General features: G+C 34.4%; 2 protein-coding genes across 12 annotated transcripts; both read left to right on the top strand.

The window, feature by feature from the left end:
- The first annotated feature begins 606 nt into the window (after window positions 1–606).
- LOC145317485 (uncharacterized) lies at window positions 607–5,943 on the top strand. Of its 5 annotated transcripts, none has more exons than XR_013879006.1 (3): window positions 607–1,742; window positions 3,051–4,927; window positions 5,270–5,943. XR_013879006.1 is itself a non-coding variant. In XM_080158580.1 (2 exons), exons 1-2 carry the CDS (start codon window positions 1,031–1,033, stop codon window positions 4,742–4,744), a joined length of 2,406 nt encoding a protein of 801 aa, XP_080014706.1. In that variant the 5' UTR covers window positions 607–1,030; the 3' UTR covers window positions 4,745–5,943. The 5 variants fall into 5 exon arrangements, 1 of the variants encoding a protein (XP_080014706.1); XR_013879007.1 differs by having other exon boundaries at window positions 3,051–4,909; XR_013879008.1 differs by having other exon boundaries at window positions 3,051–4,834.
- A 16-nt stretch (window positions 5,944–5,959) lies between these two features.
- Window positions 5,960–13,169, top strand: LOC145317486 (coiled-coil domain-containing protein 6). Of its 7 annotated transcripts, none has more exons than XM_080158581.1 (7): window positions 5,960–6,154; window positions 6,490–6,687; window positions 7,391–7,562; window positions 8,297–9,575; window positions 9,945–10,144; window positions 10,448–12,614; window positions 12,925–13,169. In XM_080158581.1, exons 1-4 carry the CDS (start codon window positions 5,981–5,983, stop codon window positions 9,295–9,297), a joined length of 1,545 nt encoding a protein of 514 aa, XP_080014707.1. In that variant the 5' UTR covers window positions 5,960–5,980; the 3' UTR covers window positions 9,298–9,575; window positions 9,945–10,144; window positions 10,448–12,614; window positions 12,925–13,169. The 7 variants fall into 7 exon arrangements, with proteins under 7 accessions (XP_080014707.1, XP_080014710.1, XP_080014711.1 ...); XM_080158584.1 differs by lacking the exon at window positions 9,945–10,144 and having other exon boundaries at window positions 8,297–9,568; window positions 10,476–10,604; window positions 10,908–12,614; XM_080158585.1 differs by lacking the exon at window positions 9,945–10,144 and having other exon boundaries at window positions 8,297–9,568; window positions 10,476–10,547; window positions 10,935–12,614.
- The last annotated feature ends 217 nt before the right edge of the window (window positions 13,170–13,386 follow it).

A 13,386-nucleotide genomic window follows, 5' to 3' on the forward strand; every position in this document is an offset into this window, starting at 1 on the left:
GTCATTCCTTTTTTGTAATGAAGTTTCATTTATGATAAGTATTGGCTGTACTCCTAGCAACTATGGTATCTGTATTCGAATTGGAAGGGAAGGAACAGATAAATAGCTTAAAATCATCATTTACCAAAATTGAAAATAACCTGCAACCATATCCCAAGGATCAATATGTGAAGTTTCCATAAATTGAAATATTTCTTAAGTTAGTTAACGAGATCTTAACGGACTAACAAAAAAAACTTTCAACTTGGAAGATTGTGGGCGAAATGTAGTATTATACGTAGCAAAGTTTTCATCTTTTTAAAAGGAAACTGTAACAGGAGAAATTTTAGCTATATAAGTGTTAAAATAGAAAATTGTATTTTTATTTGGTAAAAATATTATATCTTATTAATAATGTCCATAATTCTAAGTAAGAATTGTTAATTATAATATCATTTTTCACATCGTTAATTTAATTTGCTTAAGTTTAATATTAAGAAATACAAATATTTTTGTAACTTTGGTCGAATATAGAGGGTATTTTTATATGCGTCATGGGAGAATAAATATCACCGAAAGTTTTGTCCAATTAATAGGATGCGAGAAAACGCGGCATTCACACGCCTTCAGTTGGCCAAGTAGTAAATTGCAAATAATTTCACTTTTTATTTTGAAAAATTCTAATTGATTTTAAGTATAATTTATTTAGACAATTTCGCGTGTTTTCGATTATTTTGATTGTATTTACTAAATTTTTGTTGCAGTAGATATGTTTGTTTTACGAATAAAGTTTTTGTGACTTACAGAACTTTGAAAAGACGTAATTAATGACATGAATTTTAAATCGAGAGGGAAAAGGATACTCATATATGTGCAATGTTGCTATTATTGTTACAATTTAGGCTGGATCAGTAAAATATTAGATTTTGAGTTAGATTTATTGTAAATTACGGACTCTTTCGGTAAAATGTTTATTTTGTTTATGTTTATAACATTTATTTCTTGAATTTAAGTTTATCTAAATGTCTTTAATTATTATTACTGATTAAAGATGGATATTCTTATTTTAGATATGGCTAACTCCGACCCTGATTCGGACATTGGTCAACACAATGGACAGCGTCATGAGGAGCCAAGTCCTTCACACCAACTAGACAATGGATCATTATCTCAACAACATGAGGCTTTTGGAGGAGCCCGGCCTAAAACTCGCACAGCAGCTACCGTGACACCTCGCAGTGCTGGCGTTAGGACGCGTCAGCAGCGATGTCGAGAGTGGGAGGAGAGCCAGAATCGTCAAACAACTGCGAAAAGCCCCAAGTCGTCTAATCGACGGCGTCGTAGAGTTCACAGGACTAATTCAAGTGATAGTGTTTTTATGATTCCTGGTTCTTTGGACAAATACAAACATGCCAACTCTACAGGGGAACGTAATTCCTATGAGGATTGGACAGAAAATCATAACATTATGGACAATTCCGATACTGATCTTAACTTTTATGGTCGTGTTACGGACAGGGTTCCACCGTTGCATGATAACGGCATTCCGTTGGACGGCAAAAGTGTGACAACATGTGCCTCAAATTCCACCTTATCTCTTAGTGACTATAGGACAGAAGATCCATCTGATTTGGATAATCTTGACGTGTTGGAAGATGATTGTTACATATACACCTACAGAGGTGGAACAGCATATCTGTCTGCTGATCTTCCAAATAGTTTCTTCCGTCTTGACAGTGGTAGTGACGGTGAATCGATTCCAGGTAAAATAATGTTTTTTTTTTAATGCAACCATCTCGTAATCAATGTATAAATGGCACTTAGAATTCGAATTTTTATCTGAAATTTTTCATGAATAATCCTTGGAAGGTCTATTTTCCCTAAATCGAACAAAAAGTTGGAAAAGTAGCGGCTAACGGCTTGCGACTCAGCTGTGTAGCCATTTTTTTTGGGTATTTTCAAGAGAAATCCATCACGAAACCTCTCTCCACATATTGTTCTTTTCCACTCCAAAACGTTTTCAAACGGTTCTAGCCGGTAGTTGCTGGTACTAGAAATCTAATAATTGTTTTTTTTTTGTATCATTTCACATGATTTAAAGCAAAAATATGATTCAAAAAGTTGATTGCTACGTAATTTATGACAGATTTGCCCTAAAAATAGCCAAAAAACGGCTAAACGGCTGAGCCGTTAGCCATTACTTTTTCAACTTTTTGTTCGATTTAGGGAAAATAGACTTACCAAGGATTACTCATGCATAATTTCAGATCAAAATTCGAATTCTAAGTGCCATTTATACATTGATTACGAGATGGTTGCATTAAAAAAAAAACCTTTTTTGTTTACTATTTAATCGCAAGGAGAAGTCTCTTACCATTAATCAAATGTGGAAATTTTATTTGTTTAACGTATAATAATCAGCAAAAAAATGTTAAATGTTGTTTTTAATTCCTAAGATATAATCTTTAGGAAACAAAAATACTTTTGATCGCCACTTTCTAGTTTTAAAATACAAAATGACTAGCCACGTGTTTGATTAGTTAAAATGTTTGTTATTACATTTAATCAACATTGTATCTAGAATTACAGCTTTATCATTTACTAGCGGCTTCGCCCCTAGCCTCTAGGGGCTTTGCCCCAAGAGGTGATTAAAAAAATTAAGGCGAAATTCGTTAAAGGACCAAGGAAATCTTCTACAAAACCTAAAGAACCTAGGAAATCTTCTACAAAACCTAAAGAACCTAGGAAATCTTCTGCAAAACCTAAAGAACCTAGGAAATCTTCTGCAAAACCTAAAGAACCTAGGAAATCTTCTACAAAACCTAAAAGAAATCTTCAGCAAAAAAAAAAAAAAAAAAATGGGGGGGGGATTTTTTTGTTTTTGGGGGGGTTGGGGGTGTCCCACCCCCCAAGAAAATAGCTTAAAACCACCACAGGACCAATAGAAATATACCCTGAAGAGTAGAATCCAATCGGTTCAGTGGTTACCGAGATCTTAAGGGACAGACAGACGGACAGACATCAAGCTACTTTGTATTATAGATTTATAATTTAAAAAATATATATTTTAGGTGTGTCAGGAGCCGGCCAGTCAAATCTTTCAACGGGAGTCGCTGCGCTTCTACAAGACCAACTTCTTTCTGGCCATAACAGGCCAAGTTCTCCAGATGAACCAGACTTTCTGGAGCTAGACTTTGATCCTGGCTCTGACAAGAGTGATCTTAGCAGTGAGGACAGCGGGCAAGGCAGGGATGACGAGGACATAGCTCAAAATTCTACATCAGAGCTTTTATCGCCAGACACACCGCCTCCAGCTTTTTTAGCAGAGCGAGTTACCTTCCCCCCACCAGTGGCGCCACAATTACCACACGATTCCTTGATTCTATCACCACGAAGATCAGATTCACGGCAACATAGTGAATCAAGTTTTCATGATGGGGCTATGTCAATATCGCCAGAATTGAATTTGCAGCCTATTTTGCCTGTTGCTGATATATCCCCCCGGCCACTTCTTGTCTATGAGCAAAACCCGCTACTAGTTATGCAAGAGGATACCGCTGAACGGGTAAGTACTGACGATAGTGAAAGACAGAATCATGAAATTCAGAATCCTGTAAGCTTACAGGAGGTTAGAACAGACAACCAACCAAGCAAGACGGCAAGGTCAGTTCCTTTAGTAAGTCCAGTCACAGATTCGCCTGTTATTACTATGCCAAGATCAAAATCTCTAAACAATTCAATATCTTGCCAAGTGTCGGAAACTACCAGTTCGGACGAGAACGTGCTTTTGTGCGGCAACAGATTATTGTTGCGAGAAGCACTGTTGTTTGGACGAGGCACAGTTGACATACATGAAGCTGTGTCCAGACTTAAAGTTAGTGATGTAAATAATTCTTGTGATGCCCCCAGGGCGATGATATGGTCGCACAAGGACGCCTGCAGAAAACACATTCATCAGCAAGGCTCAAGTAATCATGGCAGCAGTTTCGCAGCCATCTGCAACGCATTAACGGCTTTAAATATAAATATAAGTGAACATGAACTTATGAAGTCGGTGAAAGTGAGGTTAAAACAGGATAAAGGTGATTTGTGTCAATATTTGTTATCATGTTCAGAAGCTGGTTTCAATCATGTTGATTTTATATCAGAAATAAAACACTTTTGTGGCGAAAGGATAGTTGCAAGATTTTTCCCAATGCACAATCGGCTTGTTAACCTAAACGAGTGGTTGGCTGATTGGATTAGCCGTGGCTGTGTCCCAGTAGCCACATTAAACATGCAAAAAGGTGATACAATTTCCGGACTGTCCACAGCTGACGCATGGGTAAATAGAATGGTTTGGGGAGTGTCTGGTCGTGATATTTTTCTAACCAACCCTCTGGAAGTATTGCCAGACTCGAGTGTTATTCCACAATTAGACTCACCATCTGAATTGTTAATTCGTCGTGAAGAAATAATACAACGATTCTCATCCAGCACAGATCTCAGGCATATTTTGTCGGAACGGCGGGGCTTTAGCAAAAGATGGCAAGACCTGAATGTGCTTGGTCAAATTGTCAACCTTTTGCGTGAAAATACCGTGGTAACTAATGATGACCAAGCAGAGCCTACGGTGACGGATCATGCAGCATTAACAAGTCATGTTCGAATACCAGCATTGTTTGTAAGTGGGATAACAATTTTCTGTGATAGCCTGGAGGCCGAGACGGCAGCATTGTTGCAAGCGACAGCACAACTTCCTCTTAAACTTCATGTCCAACATTAGTAGATTTATGTTTTTGTTTGTTAACATGGTGATTAAATTGGGTGACAGGAATTTTAAGAATTTTATCATAGTTTTGTAAGCCTGGTACAAGTAAGCTTGTATTATCGTGTGTGGTTTGTTACTTCTTACATCTTTCATTTGAATCAAATATTTTTATACTGGATTGTAAAAATTGAAAATTTCGTTATCATTTACAGAATTAAAGACATACTTTATTGTGTCAAAAAGTCATTAAAAACTAGCCTGTCGACTTAAAGTAAATAATGATGAAAGCCGTTTACATATTACTGGTAAAACTAGATATAACCGACAGTTCTTTTTCCGTTATTATTATTAAATTTGTCGCTTTTCTTTCAATTGTATGTTTTCTTTTTTTCATTAAGTGTTGGGATTGATCCTTAACTTGTTTTTTTCTTCAAATCTTTGAGATACACTTCTTTGTTTCTGTCGACCAAATATGCTAAGTTCTCTAAATGTAAAAACAAATGATTTCAATGAATTCTTCTTTTTTTTGTTCTGTTTTAGTACCTAATTTGAGTTAAAATCGATTTACATAAGATATAACCGATGAATAACTTTAAATCGTTGAAATATAAAAGTAAAAACTTTGACCTAAAAAATTGTAATCTTCTAGTCTTCTAATATTTACATTTATTTAAATTTTGTGAATTGTAAATTATGAAATGAATGTGCCTTTATTTTGTTAAATTTATATTCAGAGTTAAGCTCGCAATGAAATTTTTGAAAAAGCATGAATTTCCATTTACAAAATTAGTTTTTCTTGACTATAGGATAGAAAGAGGAAAGGGGAGGGGCATTTTTCACAAAAGCAAAAATTCCCTACTCATATAATAAAAAGTTAAAAGTTTAAGTGTGGAGGGAGGAGAAAATAGTTTCTGCGTCCATCGTTCGCCATTCTATTTCCACCAGTAATGGTAAATAATCACCCCCTATTGAGAAAACCTCACCCCCAACCCCTAATAAAATTTTAGTATGTTTTAGCTTGACGAAAAATGCCCCTTCCTTTTGCACCTTTAGTCTTGTTTGATTAAATGAACCATTAAAAATTTATTGTCAATATTACTCGTAAAATAATGAATTGTTTTACATAATATCTAAACTATTTAAAAACTACAATTGTATATTTATCGTATACATATTCATAAATAATGATATGAAATGTTGAAATTTATTGCAGATTAATTTGTTCCTAAGACAGGGAAAGCTGGGGCAAGGATGGCAGATTCTGCCAGCGAGAGCGACACCGGCAGCATCGACGGGATGGCCTTTCAGCCCCCCAGTCCTCTGACCAGGGATCAGATGCAGAAGCGGATCGAGTCCTTGCAACAGCAGAATAAAGTTTTGACTGTAGAGCTGGAGGCCTACAAACTAAGGGTTAAATCCTTACAGGTAATATGAAATTTTTAGTTAGGTGACGAAATAAGAAAAGGAAAGTATACCGATGTGCTTAATGAATTGGGTTTTCCGTCCTTTAACCCCATTAACTAACTAAATTACACCCCTAAAATGTCAGAACTTAAGAAACCACCACATGTTTCGAAAAGGGATAGTTGCTTTAAGCGAAACATATTTTTGTAGAATATGATAATTATGGTTTAGCAGTTAGGATATCCGAAAAAAAAATAACTTAACACAATCTATTCAGTAGTAAATTAAATCCTAAGCTTCAGATAAAATAAACTTTCTACTTTATATAAAAGTATTAAGACCTTTTTATTTTACAGGAAGAGAACAAGGCTTTACGCCAGGCCTCTGTCCATATCCAGGCCAAGGCAGAGCAGGAGGAAGAGTTCATATCCAACACACTATTAAAGAAGATCCAGGCGCTGAAGAAGGAGAAGGAGAGCCTGGCCCTCAACTATGAACAGGAGGAGGAAATGCTCACTAATGATTTATCTCGCAAGTTGAACCAACTAAGACAGGTGGGTCAGTTGTTTAGTTCTAGTCAATGTGGTTAAATCTTATCTCTTATGATAAATTGCATTGATGTTTAGTAAACCAGCATATATTTTTTAGTTTAGCCAAAAGGATACTTCAAGTAACTAGTTTAGCAAGCTCGAACGCTCAATTCTTTTTCATTGGGAGATTTAAGTTACAAAAAAAACAGATAAAAGACCCATGTAACTATATTTAAAGACTGCACTAATTTCTGTATTATGTTTATTTTTATATGGGAATACAACTTAATTATAGATATTTCTTGTTTTCAATTCTTGTGAAATATTAGAAATATCTAATTGAAGTTTGCTTACCTTTATTTTTCTGATTTTTGGTAGCTAAAAAATATACCTAGTATTTTATTTCTAGTCGATCTTTGGTGGTTGTTACACTTATATTTATTTACCTACCTTTTTGTCCTATTAAGACAAAAGTTTTCATACGAAAATGGATGTAGAATATACGTGGATAAAATTGTCGTCAATTTAGTTTGCTATTTCTCCTGTCATAAATTGGTCAGTTCTTTCATTCAGTAACAGGGGATGGGGCGATGGAAGTGAAAGAAGGGAAATCGTTATTTAACCCGCTGCGTTTTTCAGTAAATTAGAGAAAATGAAAATCTGGTGTAAGATAAGATCCGATTAATAATATATCCAAATCCATTCATAGAAACTAATTTTGTTTTAGGAAAAAGTTCAGCTGGAGCACACACTGGAGCAAGAGCAAGAGTGCCTCGTCAACAAGTTGATGCGCAAGATAGAGAAGTTGGAGACAGAAACCTCCACCAAACAAAACACTCTGGATCAACTGAGAAGAGAAAAGGTGCAACTTGAGAACACTCTAGAACAGGAACAAGAAGGTACAGTATTATTTTCACGAAATGTAATTTTGTTGTTATGTTGACGCTTAACCCGCGATCGTGGCTCAACACCAAACGCATCTGCTCTTTGTCGGGGAGGTGCTAGGTTCAAATTTAGGCCCGTCATCGCGTTATAACTAAAGACGTTAAAAAGGGTTCTTACTGCACCTATGTCAGGTTCGCGACATAAATAGTTAGAGTAGTGGGGAATGTTTTGGCCAATAAACAGGCGCAACTCATTACTATGCACAGTTAGGATTTCTCAGACAAAGGTCGTGCAATCAAAGGGTTGGTTGTCTGTTGGATGTTACTTAACATAATATCCACGAGTGGGTGTTAGAGTATTACAAACGGATTATGCCCTTTGATTCTCTAGATGATCATTTGAAATAATGAATTGAATAGATAATAATTGTGTTAATGCTAAAATGAATAGGGATGAGATTCAGCCTTATAAAGATATTAAATGTTTGTATATCTAATGATTAAACCGATAAGATTTGCATAATATTATATGTTTTCCTCTTGTTTTTAAATAAACAAATCAATTTTTAAAAAATCAATAAATAAATCATTAAATAACTTATTTCAAAGAATGCCTGTTACGTTTAATAAGTTAAACATTAAAAAAATGTTGATTTTCATATAAAGTGCTTTTTTATATTATATTTAATATTTAAGTTATTACATTTACATAAGAGTGTACTTTGAATAATGTTTTTTTCTTTGTTTAGCTTTGGTAAACAAGCTGTGGAAAAGAATGGATAAGCTAGAATCTGAGAAGCGTAACCTACAGATAAAGTTGGATGAGCCAATATCAGAGCCACCCTCGCCCAGAGATGTTCATAATAACAAGAACGGCGATACCGCGGCCACCCTCGCCAACAACATCCATCAGCTGAGACAGGAGGTGGTGCGGTTGAAGCAACAGCTGTCATGCGCCGAGGAAAACAATCACAAAAAGATGCTGGAATTTTCCAAAGAGGAGAAGCACATTCGAGAGGAAAACTTGCGGTTGCAACGCAAGCTTCAGCTTGAGATGGAGCGCCGCGAAGCGTTGTGCAGACACTTATCCGAGTCTGAGTCAAGTCTTGAGATGGAGGAAGAGAGAGCCGTGAATGAGATGATGTTGTGTGGCGGGGCCGCTGGCGGCCATCCTCTGTCAGCTGTACATCACAGGAGCAGAACACTGTCGAGCCCAATACCTAGTCCCTATCCCACTCAACCTCCAGCTCCCTCACCGTCACCTACTCTTTCCAGGCCGCTGTCGCCAGGCCTTAATTATGGCGAACGTCGCGAATCTGGTGGACCTGGCTGCCAACAGCAGGGTGACTCGTTTGTACCGCCAGCCGCGCTTGCTCGTTTTCCAACAGGCTTGCCGTCATCTGCGCAGACAGGATTTGCTCCAATTGGTGGGGTGGCGCGTGCTCTACCTCCCCGCCCATACCCTGATGAGCTACGGCCTGGCCTGCCAAGAACGGACAAGTTTATCAAGCCTGGTGCCCCGATATCAATATCAACAAGTCCCGGTCCTGTTTCAGCTGCGATTCCGTCGGTCAGTGGACCATCTAATCTGTCGGCTAACAGCAACAATTCCCAACCGCAAGCTTTGTCGCCGAACAATCCTGCTGCCACTGGTGCTGTATCCCCCAATAGTGTTGCTGTACAGATGAACAGACACCAGCAGGAGAACCCGCCACCCTCCCCCATGGATGCTGACAATGAGAACGCCTAACAAAAAAGCCAATTTTGAAATGTGATATGTCGTCGGACCCGGCATTACATCTAACTGTGTTATATATTTTAAGCAAGCGTAAAAGGTCATCGCACGGACGTAGCCGTTGTCGAGTATATAGTAGTCGTTGGAGAGAGAGCGAGAGAGGAGATTTTGTCAGCAAGTCTCATGTATAATAAAAACTGTACCTTTGTATTCGTGTAAGTGTTTAAAAACGAAAATCATTCCCAATAAGATATTAAAAATTTCTATGTTATAAACAATGTATATTGTATAAGGTTTGTTAATATTTAAAAGATGAAAGGGAATTCTAATATAAAGGGCTTATAATTTTGTTTATCTTGCCAAAGATTTTATTTGCCAATGGGCATTAGGAAATAGTGGGGTTCTATTAATAATAATAACTTCCTCTCTCATTACATCTCAAATTTAATCTATAATAATAATAAGCATAGAATGATATTTTTTTTCTAAAATCATTAACATAATCATTATTATATAGATCTTATAATCATAGTCATATTCATGGTGGAGTCTTAGTATCGAGTTTTTTTATTTTTTTTCCTTTAAAATATATTTATCAAGGCAAATGATTAAATAAGTTTAATTTTTACAGCACATTCACTACAATATATATTCTTAATTAGGCACTGCACATTTTAATCGTTTAATTTCATCAATCTGAAAATCTTTGTAATTTTATTAATATATTTAGATAACATAATACAATAAGTAATATAAACTTAACATTGGAGACAATATAGCAATATTACGATATCAAGCTTGTGAGAAAACAAAAAATTATAATTTTATTAAGGAATGTGGACTTTTAGTTCCATTGTATTGTGTACGGTGCAAAAAGCTATAAATTATACTGTTAAAAACTTAAAATTCTCTTAAGCGAGTTGGAAGACTCAAGTACCGCTTAATTCCCAATTTACCGCTGATTTTGTTTCCTACATATTTTCCTAATTGAAACCATAATACATCCAAACCATAGTTTTGTACCTTGAACTTAATCTTTCCTTCTGGTATAAAACAGATTCCCAATTTATATGCGATAGATTTTCTAAGATAATAGACCACACAAATAAAAATACAAAAAAGCTCTTTTTCACCGCACACAAAACAAAACATATCTAAACGAAAGTTAATGTAGATATTATTTTGTTTTTAAGAGAAAACAGTTAAAAACCGAGTCACAATTTTATTCTAATGTTTATATATACATGATTTACTTCTGCAAATCTGTAAGTTAAATACTTTTAATAATTCTAATTTACTACTTGGATCTGTTACAATTCACGGTAATTATTCCTAGACCCGAACCTTTTCCCAAATGAAATGCTAGCTGCCTAAAGGCTGAATCTACATGTTATGTTCGCCCATTGTTGAAACTGATTGTATCATGCCTACAAATAACCTAAAATAGACTGAAAATTACGTCATGTCTAGCAGCGTTTAATAATTCGCGAAAAAATGGTATTTAATGTGCTTTTTCACAAACCAGGCGTTCTGCGGTATTGTCGCTGGCTTCATGACAATTTTTTGTTTATTGTTTAGTGAGTGGTGAGTATTAATCCCTTGTTACCGCGAACTACTTGTACCAGATCCAACTTTTTCACGCTGTATGCTAGAGTGCTTATTTTATTTTGTTTCACCCAAAACATTTAGTATTTTAAAATAACAATAACATCTAAGGCCAATTCTTAAAAATAACCGGGAAAAAATCAACGAAAGAAACAAAAATTATTTTTACGGTTAACCGGTAGCCGATTTTTCAAGTTTGTTTTAAAGGATTGTCCTCAGAACTATAATTTTCTGGTGATGTTTTTAAAGTCACGGTTTGAAAATTACTCATAGAAGTGATTTTTTTTATATATTTAATTTTTGTAATTTTTTTATTTGTTGTAAAAGTATTCTGATTAATTAATGATACTTAACCTAGTCTTTGTAAAGTAAACTTTTAATATTTTAATTTTTAGTTAAGGGATATTTAATTCATTTATATGTAGTTTCTCCAATAATATTTAATTCATCATTAAGTATTTGCTTAACAATTTCATAAGTTTTCAAAGACACATTTTTTTGCTTTCTTTTGTTTTATTTCTTTGAACTGAATAATTTTCTATAAGGTGGGGGGGGGGGGGTTAATGCAACCATCTCGTAATCAATGTATAAATGGCACTTAGAATTCGAATTTCTATCTGAAATTTTGCATGAGTAATCCTTGGTAGGTCTATTTTCCCTAAATCGAACAAAAAGTTGGAAAAGTAACGGCTAACGGCTGGCGGCTCAGCCGTTTAGCCATTTTTTGGGCTATTTTCAAGTAAAATCATCACGAAACCTATCTCCACATAATACTCTTTGCTACTCCAAAACGTTTTCAAACGGTTCTAGCCGGTAGTTGCTGGTACTAGAAATCTAGAAATGTTTTTTTTTGTATCTTATCACATGATTTAAAGCAAAAATATGTTTTAAAAAGTTGATTCCTACGTTATTTATGACAGATTTGCCCTAAAAATAGCAAAAAAAACGGATAAATGGCTGAGTCGTTACTTTTTCAACTTTTTGTTCGATTTAAGGAAAATAGACCTATCAAGGATTACTCATGCAAAATTTCAGATCGAAATTCGAATTCTAAGTGCCATTTATACATTGATTACGAGATGGTTGCATTAAAAAAAACCTTAAATCACAGATAGGTAGGTGACATTGTAAGTTTTGAAACTAGAGTTCCAGTCCTGTCACTCGGCATGGCTGTTTGTGGGGTTTCTGAAAGTGGTACGCCCCCCCCCCTCCCGCATTTTAAAATATTCCCTTAACTAAGCACAGATAGCACTATAAAGTTTACTTTTTGTTTTCATGTATTCTTTATTTTTATGTAAATTTACCCGCAATGCTTATACGTTACAAATTAAAATCTGATAAAAATCTGAATTACTTATTAAAAAAAAACAGTTCACAAATAAACAGCTTTGCTTTTTTTAACACACTTAATTTAATAAATAATACTAATACATATTATATGATTATATCTATGTTGTTGAGTCTCTTGTTATTCTTTTTTATTACCGTTGCTGTATTTGGTGAAAGACATTGAATAAACGGATTTTATCTTCAGAGTAAAAATTATAAGTATATCTATAATTTTAGTAATGTTTTAAATTCTTTTCCAAGACTTTTAAAAACCAAAAATATTGCCTTTAACCATCAATCATAATTTTTAATTGAGATAAAAGATTTTATAATTCACAGCTTGAGTATTAACCAAACCCAAAATTTAGATCACCTTAACACACATTTTTTAATAAATTGTGGATTAAATATTAAATGAAACGGTCAAAATGGAAAATATTTACATTTTCTTTAATTATTAAACATTGAAACTAAACTCCTAATTGTTCCTTGTTAAAATCTTTGAGGTTCAAATTAAATTGGAACATTGCACCCTATGAAAAGCAACGTTCTTGATTTCATAATTTTTATATTCAATTATCTACCAAGATAGAGTAGCTTGAATTAATATTTTATTTTATGATAATTGGTACAGGTTTAATGCCATCTATGGCTTAACTATCGTCATTTTTAAAAAGATTTCCTAACAATCTATTATTTATTGTAAAGATGTGTGTTTTATTTTTCAAGAGAAAAAGTGCCAAATTTTTTTTAGTGCAGGATTTAAGCAAATGTTTCAATCAATAATAAATACATATTTTACGTTTACTCAACTGTTGAACTTAATATTTTTTTCTTACCTTAGATATTCCTATGTAAACCGTTTATTTATTTGATAATATGAAAAAATAATTCTATATTGTAAAAAAAATGCTTTGTTAAAATTTCAAGGCCAATACATTTGTTGCTATTCATATCTTATGTCATTTTTCATGCATGTTGTTGTCAAATGTAAAAATTATAAAGTAGATTTCAGCATTGCTACAAACCCGCCATCGCTTTTGTTTTTGAATACTAGCGGCTACGCCCCTTATAGGGGCACGTAAAATGTGTTTTTTTTTCAATTTATGTTAAGATTAACTGTTAACCAAAAAAATAGTTTTAGTTATAATTTTTTATGATTTATCTTGG

The sequence above is a fragment of the Acartia tonsa genome, chromosome 4, assembly GCF_053477335.1.
Source record: "Acartia tonsa isolate MP-2025a chromosome 4, ASM5347733v1, whole genome shotgun sequence".
NCBI lineage: Eukaryota > Metazoa > Arthropoda > Copepoda > Calanoida > Acartiidae > Acartia > Acartia tonsa.